Source organism: Argopecten irradians, chromosome 1 (genome assembly GCF_041381155.1).
Source record: "Argopecten irradians isolate NY chromosome 1, Ai_NY, whole genome shotgun sequence".
NCBI lineage: Eukaryota > Metazoa > Mollusca > Bivalvia > Pectinida > Pectinidae > Argopecten > Argopecten irradians.
In genome coordinates, this window is record NC_091134.1 from 72,525,841 (window position 1) to 72,535,815 (window position 9,975).

Consider the following 9,975-nt stretch of genomic DNA (forward strand, 5'->3'; position numbering starts at 1 on the left):
TATCTTCAACTAAATATATCACTTCATTACCGTAAAACTATATATTAATGGTTTATTTTTGTGTAAAAATAACTTTAATCGTTTGAATACTTCAAATTACATGAAATACATTTTTTAAATACGAGTTGCTTCCCCTACACCAGTTTGAAAGTTGATGACGCGGCGAAAGTCAAACGTAACAATTCAAGCGTTTTCTAGACTGTGATTATAAACAAATGAAGGTGTTCGTACCTACAGATCAATCTTCACTCTACAATCAATTTATCGGCATAACTTTTAAGTGATTATCTCAGCGAAAATGCACAGATGATCAAGGAGATTGTGCTTAAAATGTTAGATGGATTATTGTGTCACTCTTGTTTGTGATGCGCCACCATATTATATCACATGACATATAGTTGTAGTGTTAGTAGCATTATTGTATAATAGTGGCGGTGTGTGACCTTAGTTAATTTAGTACAAGTAGAGTTATCGCCCTTGGCGGAAGTCTCGCTCTCGTTGTATATTAACCATGTGCTTTTGGATAAAGTTGTTTACCGAAGATTGTCTGGCGTATGTCATCTTGTATACTGGCGTGGTGGCAGCGGTTATCCTACCTACGTCTCAAGGACATTATTAATGAACAAAGGAAAGTATTAAATGACAATTTCGCCACGCTAAAAGCTGCAAAGATAGTCACAGTTCGTGCTAAAACTGTTGTAATCGGTAACATAAACATTGTATATACGCGTGAATAACACACCATTCACATAGTCATGGCCGTAAATAGGGCCCCAAAACAATGGCCCCTCACAAAACAGGAAACAATTACATCATTTGAAGCATGGAGACAGAATCTCCAGTACACATTGTCCCTTGACAGGAGCTTTGCTCCTTTTCTCGTTGACGGTGTCACGTGGGGAAGGAAAAGTAAGGACAATCCTTTGCGGGGTATGGTTGACGACGCCGAGCCTATCCCTGAAGCAAATCGCCTATCAGCAGCACAAAAGGTAACTCACCTTGAGCTTATGCTCGGACAGATAGCTAATTTTTGCCCGGTTATATCAAGAAACACTATAGTTTCAAAATCCATATCAATGATGACAATTTGGCAATCTATCCGAATGCACTATGGGTTTCAGTCAACAGGGTCACACTTTTTGGACTTCAATATCATCTACCTTGAGCCTGGCGAGCGACCAGAGGACCTTTTTCAACGATTGAATAGTTTTATAGAGGACAACCTGTTGCGTTCTGATGGAAACATTTGGCATAATGGGGAAATTCCGGAGGCAGATGAAGAAATGTCGCCTACTGTAGAAAACATAATTGTTCTCACCTGGCTCAGACTAATCCACAAAGACCTACCAGCCCTTGTTAAACAGCGCTATGGCACAGTTTTACGTTCGCAAACACTCGCAACCCTGAAACCTGAAATATCGCAAGCCCTCGATAGCCTGTTAGATGAAATTCATACAACAGCAGAATCCAAGTTACTACGGACAGTTTTTAGAAACAAACCAAATCCTAGACCTCCAAGCACAGAGCACCGTACCACGTCATTCCCCCCGAAACGCCCAAACAAAGTGTGCGCTCTTTGTAAACAAGCAGGACGCGCCAACACTAACCATTTCCTGAGTGCGTGCAAGTTCCTCCCCGAAGAGGATCGCCGTTTTATGACAAGAGCTCGTCAAGCGTACGCTGAAGACACATACGAATATGATCGTGACTGTGTTGAGGATGAGGATAATGAGTATGAGATTAGCACTAAGAGCGACACAGGCCTCGCCTATAATCAACGTGCAATAACAGTAGCCCGCCGCGTGAGTACTGAGCAGTCATCCCACATGAAAGTATTCCACCAACATAGTTCCATTCAAATCATTTTAGACACCGGTGCCGAAGTTAACATGATAAAAACACCGCGAAATCACAATAGGTGAGTCAGTCGTTGTTCGTTATGGGCCACTGCCTGTTGAAAAGACCCAAGGCACCAATCATCGAGTCAGAGCTCAGGTTTTGAGAGTTGAAACAGCTTCAACCGTCGTTTGGCCAGGGTCATACTTAGAAATTGGCATCCCTGAAGATTTGCCGCCTGAAAGTACATTAGCCTTAGAACCACGTACTGACAACACCATCCCCCCCTCGGGATTGGCCACGCCCTGCTATCGTCGAGGCAGTCGGCGGTATGATTCGTATACCCAACAACACGTTAGAACCACAAATGCTCCGAAAACATGAACATTTCTGTCAAGTCAGCTCTACAGTGATCAAACACACCAGCACCAATTCTGATCCTCCTATAGACGTTCATCGCGACAAAGTCGTAGCCAGCGCGTACAACACAGACTCCGTACAACTTGATCCCGACAATATCTTACCAGATTATACTAGACAAGCCTTCCGCGACAAGCTTCATCTTTTTGACAATCTCTTTGACCCTAACTTCAGAGGATATAACGGTGCTGCAGGGAAGTTTGAGGCACATATCAACATGGGCCCTGCCAACCTCCTCAAAGAAAAGGCAGAATCCCCCAATACTCGCGCGATAAGCTTGTCACCTTGCAACAAAAGTTTGATGAGTTAGAGAAACAAGGAGTGTTTAGTAAACCAAAGGACATTGGTGTCACTGTAGAATACCTAAACCCTTCTTTTCTTGTCTAAAAGCCCAACGGTGGATTCCGACTAGTGACAGCATTTGAGGACGTGGGACGTTACAGCAAACCACAACCGTCATTGATGCCAGACGTGGACTCTACACTACGCACTATTGCTCAGTGGAAGTATATTATCGTAACTGACCTCACAAGTGCATTTTATCAAATTCCTCTCTCAAAGGCATCCATGAAGTATTGCGGTGTAGTGACACCATTTCGAGGTGTTTGTGTGTATAGACGTTGCGCTATGGGAATGCCAGGATCGGAGACTGCCCTCGAAGAAATGATGTGCCGCGTTCTCGGTGACTGTCTACAAGATGGTATCGTAGCAAAATTAGCGGACGATCTATACTGCGGTGGAGACACACCAGAACAGCTACTGGGAAACTGGTCCAAAGTCATGGAATGCCTACAACGCTGTGACCTTCGCTTATCCTCCTCGAAAACCGTTGTTTGTCCTCGGTCCACCACCATACTGGGATGGATATGGTCACAAGGACACATTTCGGCTAGTCCCCACAGGGTTGCCGTGTTAGCAACCTGTAAGCGACCAGAGACAGCGTTTAGCCTTCGTTCGTTCCTCGGTGCCTACAAGATGTTAGGACGCGTCGTACCTCACTGTTCACAAATTCTAGCACCACTTGAGGAAGCAGTTGCAGGACTACAATCCAAAGACAAAATTAATTGGACTGACCAGCTAGAAGAACGTTTTTCCTATGCCCAGGAGTCGTTATCCTCCAACAAAGCCATCGCCCTACCTACTCCATCTGATGTCCTTTGGATCGTGACTGATGGTTCCGTCAGTAAACATGGTATCGGGGCCACATTGTATATCATGCGCGCCAACCAACTCAGCCTCGCCGGATTTTTCAGTGCCAAACTGAGAAAACACCAAGTTACTTGGCTCCCATGCGAGATAGAAGCGCTGTGTATTGCGGCAGCAGTCAAGCATTATAGCCCATACATCATACAATCAAAGCATCAAACCTGTGTCCTGACTGATAGCCAGCCGTGTGTCCAAGCTATCAATAAGCTTGCACGTGGAGAGTTTTCAGCTAGCCCCCGTGTAACCTCCTTCCTCACAACCGTTAGCAGATATCAGGTCAGTGTTAGACACCTGTCGGGTTCTGCTAACATACCTTCTGATTTTGCCAGCCGAAATGCGCCTACATGCGAGGAAATGAGCTGCCAAATATGCAACTTTATTGCCATCACTGAGGATTCCGTTGTTCGATCAGTTAATGTTCAAGATATCATCGACAACAAATCTTCATTACCTTTCACAACAAGATCTGCATAGACAGCTATCCAATCTGACTGTCCGGATCTGCGCAGAGCTCATGCCCATCTTAAACAGGGCACGCGGCCGTCAAAGAAGCTTACGAACATTAAGGACGTGAAGCGCTATTTAACAGTCACATCCATCGCCAAGGATGGCCTCGTAGTAGTTCGACGGAATGACCCATTACAACCATCCACAGAGCTCATAGTCGTTCCACGCTCAGTTCTAGATGGTCTGGTGACAGCGTTACATATTAAACTGGATCACCCAAGCAGACATCAAATGCAGCTTGTCATGAAAAGACACTTCTATGGACTAGACATGAACTCGGTTATCGCTCGTGCTTGTGACTCATGCCACATGTGTGCTTCACTGAAAAAGTTACCGCGGACATTAATCCACCAGTCTTCAGAACAACCCCCAGATGCTGTCGGGGTTTCATTTGCTGCAGATGTTCTCAGACGCAACCGCCAATTGATATTACTACTTCGCGAAACAACAACTTCTTACACATCAGCCTGCTTGATCCTTGACGAAAAGCGTGAGACGCTTCGTGACGGACTCTTGCGTCTCGCCCTTGAATTACACCCTCTCGACGGTCCTCACGCCATTATCCGAGTAGACCCTGCTCCAGGTTTTATGTCTCTACGGGACGATACGATTCTTCACAGGTTTCGTATAGAAATTGAAGTCGGCCGAATAAAGAACATCAACAAAAACCCAGTTGCTGAAAGGGCAATCGCCGAACTAGAAGATGAACTTCTACGCCAAGAACCTGGTGGGGGACCTGTTACTGAGCTTGCTCTGGCAACCGCAGTTGCTCGGTTAAATTCTCGTATTCGCGGATCCGGTCTATCTGCACGCGAGTGTTGGACACAACGGAGTCAATTTACACACGACCAATTACCAATTTCGGACAGAGACAACATCATCGAACAGAACAAGCGCCGCGAGACCAACCACCGGTCTAGCGAAAAATCTAAATATCCCAAACATCGCGATAGTCAGACACCATACATGGCCGAAATTAAAGTTGGTGACTTAGTGTATCTGTATACAGATAGGGACAAAACTAAAGCTCGTAATCGTTACCTAGTTGTGTCCATCCCAGAAGGATCGGAGTGGTGTTTCATAAAGAAATTTACTGGTAACCAACTACGCTCTTCATCGTACAAAGTTAAACTCAGTGAGTGTTTGGTGTTCTATATACCATTCCTGAGCCGGTCTACAATAAACATAGTCCGGAGTACGAGGAGGAATATGATGACACACCAGGTACTGCATCCAAGCCACCGACTCCAGTGGACATACCACCTCTTTTGTCAACCCCTGCAACGACTGTGCCACCAACTCGTGACTCTCCAGACATCCCTATTCTTGTCGGTGAATCGGACAGTAGTACATGTGAAGACATTCCACCTGTCGTTAACACTCCGTCTGACGAGAGTACTTGTGTCAAATCCGATAATGATGTACCCCCTCTCACTCTACCCGAACCTACAACACGGCCACGACGACATTCCCGACCACCAAAATATCTGAACGATTATGATCTTTCGTAAAAACAGCTGGAGTTTATAATTAGTTATTTGCGTTTTTTTCCTGTACTAATAGCCATTGATTTAGTGTCAATTAGAAAGTTTCGTTTAGGATGCAAAAGTGTTGCACAAGACAGTTTGACTTTGAGATTACAGAGTAACTAGAACTGTTTCAAATTTAGCGTTACTGAAGGTTGGAAAATTTAAATGTCTAAATCTAATGTCCAATGCAGTGTTCCTAGCAAGTTAACGTTTCGAAGTTTAATGATGTTCTTAAGAGTTATGTCTTCAAGGAGAAGGAAGAAGCCACGCCACTATATTATATCACATGACATATAGTTGTAGTGTTAGTAGCATTATTGTATAATAGTGGCGGTGTGTGACCTTAGTTAATTTAGTACAAGTAGAGTTATCGCCCTTGGCGGAAGTCTCGCTCTCGTTGTATATTAAGCTGGCAGTGTACAGTAGATTTGAAAAATTCAGCAAAATAAAGTGCAGGCTTTAATTATGTACACACAGCTTTTTAACCTTAAATAACATCTATATAAAAGTATATATATTTTTAATCTACACAACATTTGCAATAGTTATGCAGAGTTCAAGTTTGGACAGGTCCGCTTTTTGTGGTTTTGTGAGCCTGTAAAAACCATGGTAACCAAATTTGTTTTTTTGAAAAAATGCAAAAAATTGGGATTTTCAACCCAAAATTACACCCCCTCTAGGAGATTTTTTTTTCTTGAACACAGTTTAAAACCAAGCATCACTGCCGTGATAGCGGAACTGAGCCTATTTCGACATAGGTATATCATTAAACTTTTGAGCAATCTTACCTCGTACCCCAGCTATCAATTTCTGCTGCTACAGTATTGAGTTTTTCCATCTTAGACGCACATTCGGATACCCTCTAAACCATTAATCTCGAACCCATTTTGGGGAATTTATTTATGCAAATGTGAAGCCTGCATATAATTCTCTAGAATGAATTCACCAATTTTAGGATATATACATTTTTTATTTTTTTATGCATATAATAAAACAGGGGCTTTCTGCTTAATAAAAATCTCACCCATGGCCATTCGGTCTTACTGTACACTGCTACCTAACCATGTGCTTTTGGATAAAGTTTTTTACCGAAGATTGTCTGGCGTATGTCATCTTTTATACTGGCGATGCTTTCAATATACAGACGGTCTGGTGTCGTATTGAGGTAGGCCTACTGTAGGAATGTCGAAATTATTGTTGATTTATGAATTATACAGTATATTTGAAAATTCTTGAAAGAAATACACAGATAAATATGTAGCCTATGCCAATTATTTTAAAAGTGGCGATTGTTTGTTATCATTCGCGCCAGTATGATTTAAGTTTGATTTCAGATTCTTGACCAAACGAATAGAAAAAAAAGAATTAATGAATTAAATAAATGGTCCTCGATGCGATAAATTCGTTATATAGTCAGTTACTGACCCCCTATAAAGGCAGAGAGGGTCAGTAAGAAGTATAGGAGGCTCGGGCTACGCCCCCGCCCCCTATAAATCTTACTGACCCTCTATGCCTTTATAGGGGGTCAGTAACTGACTAATATAACTAATAATAGGGGGTCAGTAAATTTTATTATTGTGCAATATGGCGGCTTTCGCCCTCGCTTCAAAATTTAAACACATTATCTTAATTAGGCCTATACCACTTCATTACCGTAAAACTATATATTAATTGTTAATTTTTGTGTAAAAATAACTTTAATCGTTTTAATACTTCAAATTACATGAAATGCATTTTTTTAAATACGAGTTGCTTCCTCTACGCCAGTCCACAGGTGTCTGGGGTTAGGAATTAATTATTATGCAATAGTATTATATAATGGGCCGAATTACACACAGATATAATTCGGCCCATTATATAATACTATTGCATAATAATTAATTCCTAACCCCAGACACCTGTGCGCCAGTCTGAAAGTTGATGACGCGGCGAAAGTCAAACGTAACAATTCAAGCGTTTTCTATACTGTGATTATAAACAAATGGAGGTGTTCGTACCTACAGATCAATCTTCACTCTACAATCAATTTATCGGCATAACTTTTAAGTGATTATCTCAGCGAGAATGCACAGATGACAGGAGATTGTGCTTAAAATGTTAGATGGATGTTTGTGTCATTCTTGTTTGTGATGCTTTCAATATACAGACGGTCTGGTGTCGTATTGAGGTAGGCCTACTGTGTACATAGGAATGTCGAAATTATTGTTGATTAATGAATTATTCATTATCATTCTGCAGGTTCCTTATACAGTATATTTGCAAATTCTTGAAAGAAATACACAGATAAATATGTAGCCTAGGCCAATTATTTTAAAAGTGGCGATTGTTTGTTATCATTCGCGCCAGTATGATTTAAGTTTGATTTCAGATTCTTCACCAAGCAAATAGGAAACAAGAATTAATAAAACAAATAAATGTTCCTCGATGCGATAAATTCGTTATACGCCCTCGCCCCCTATAAATCTTACTGACCCTCTATGCCTTTATAGGTGGTCAGTAACTGACTATATAACTAATAATATGTTATATTTAAGCATAAAATAATATGAATTAAGGCAAAGTTTTGTAATCTGAGCGTAGCTCGTTAATAAGTGAAGACTACGCTGAAGTCTATTCACATATTCCTACACGTATCTTCATATTGTTTACGGACCTATTGTGTAACATGGATAAATCTTTCAGAGTGTCTAAATGATCTTCTCCATCTATCATTTGTATTTTGTGTCTGAATACATGTTGCGCATCCTGCGAAGAAGATGTTTCAAGTGTGTTTATCCGGAATGCTTCAGCTAGGCTTATTACAGCTTGTAACTAATTGGTACTAATAGTAATGGAAAATAAAATCAAAGTGAACAAGCGGGCAAAGAAAGGCTTAAGTCGGTAAAAATGATGTGAATGTATCCAGTATAATTTCTTATGAAACAGAAAAATAAATTCTCCCGTCAAAATCGCTCTGCATGCAAAGAAATTAATTTAAATATGGATCCTAAAGCGTCCTCCCGGCTAGCTATGTCCGTTGTAACATTTTAACGCAGCCTCGCTTTCAAAGGGTTAGGCGAATTTATTTTTAGAACTTTTCCATTATTTTAATGGTCAGAACTGGGCAAAGTAAGCAGAAGTTGACCGTCGTTTTGATATGTGAGGACTTTTAGAAGGCTAATGAATGTATTTAGACTGGTTTCCTTTGCCCGACTATTCACTTTCACACTGATATAGAGTAACAAATCTCTTCTTCAACAAAATAACAAAAATCGTTCTGCGGGTTTTATGATGTGTCACATATAAGTTTAGCAGACTAATATATATATACTTTCTACAGGGGTATATAATATGAACCCAACCAGAGTGTCCTGGCCATAGATCAGTTTTAGACGTTTTAGGGGTGTACATTTAGATTAAAAAATAAATACATCGCTAAATATCATACTCTACATTGTAGGCCTACTATAGCGTCCAGAAGTAGCTCCAGCTAGGGCCCAGTCACCCTACGAAGCCAACGTCTCGGCACTATCAAACAGTGGGGAGGAAAATGATGCATGGATATGCACAACATGTTATGTAAATTTCACTGACCCAAACGACAAACTTCTGGAATGTCAACGATGCAAGGGTAACATTGAAGAAATACACAAACTCCAAGATGTGTGAATCGTACCGGTTTTATTCCCTCAATTATACAAAAAACAAAAACAAGAAAAAAAACCCAAACTATTCCTGCATCCTAAGTAAGGACAACAGAGGTTCACATGATGTTAAATGGTCGAAATTACAGATAGTGCATAATTCAAAACTGTTAAATTTGGTTCAATGATTATTGTAGATAGCCGATCTTATTTTCCGATGTATGCTGTCTGCTAGACAATCTGTAACTTGGGCAGTTATTACTGACGAGTTGATCTGATTGGCTGAAATCGCTCGTTGATTTACGTATACATAACTTTTCTTTTATTTTGATTATTTTAACATGCTACAGTGTGTATATAAGTCTGACTCGATGTGATTTTATATGCCATATAGAAAATTAGTGGAAAGGAACATAATCACCGATATGAAGATTGAAAACAGGTGTCACGATATCAGGCAGGGGTACGAGAAAGGATTACAGTGAAACCAAAGTAAAACCAAAGTAGGGGAAATAGTGAAGCAAAGACCAGTCAGGTAAATACAACCAGTGACAGTTTAGAAAAAAATCTCAGGATATCCCAAAAACAGTTACCACCATTATTACAGAAATCAATAAAGAAAAAAAAGTGAAAATAACTTAGTTGTGTTTCAAGTAGAGGAATTCAGAAAGCAGAGTTGATCGTCAAGATCATAGCCAGCAGTTCATTAAAGAATTTCTCGTAGTATGCAAGACCAATCAAGCTGACGAAAAAGTTCTGAAAGTCGTGAGGACGGTACGATAAACAAGAACAGTCACATGCTGATGGAAGGAAGAACCCAAGGCCCATGTTAGCAGTTTAAAAACAAAATGGAA

At 40.8% G+C, this 9,975-nt stretch overlaps 1 protein-coding gene across 1 annotated transcript; it reads left to right on the top strand.

Moving 5' to 3' along the window:
* Positions 1-2,167: 2,167 nt before the first annotated feature.
* On the top strand, positions 2,168-5,480 carry LOC138314125 (uncharacterized). Its single transcript, XM_069254306.1, has 4 exons — positions 2,168-2,503; positions 2,647-3,738; positions 3,994-5,104; positions 5,194-5,480. The coding sequence occupies exons 1-4, from the start codon at positions 2,168-2,170 to the stop codon at positions 5,478-5,480; spliced, it is 2,826 nt and encodes a 941-aa protein (XP_069110407.1).
* Positions 5,481-9,975: the final 4,495 nt, after the last annotated feature.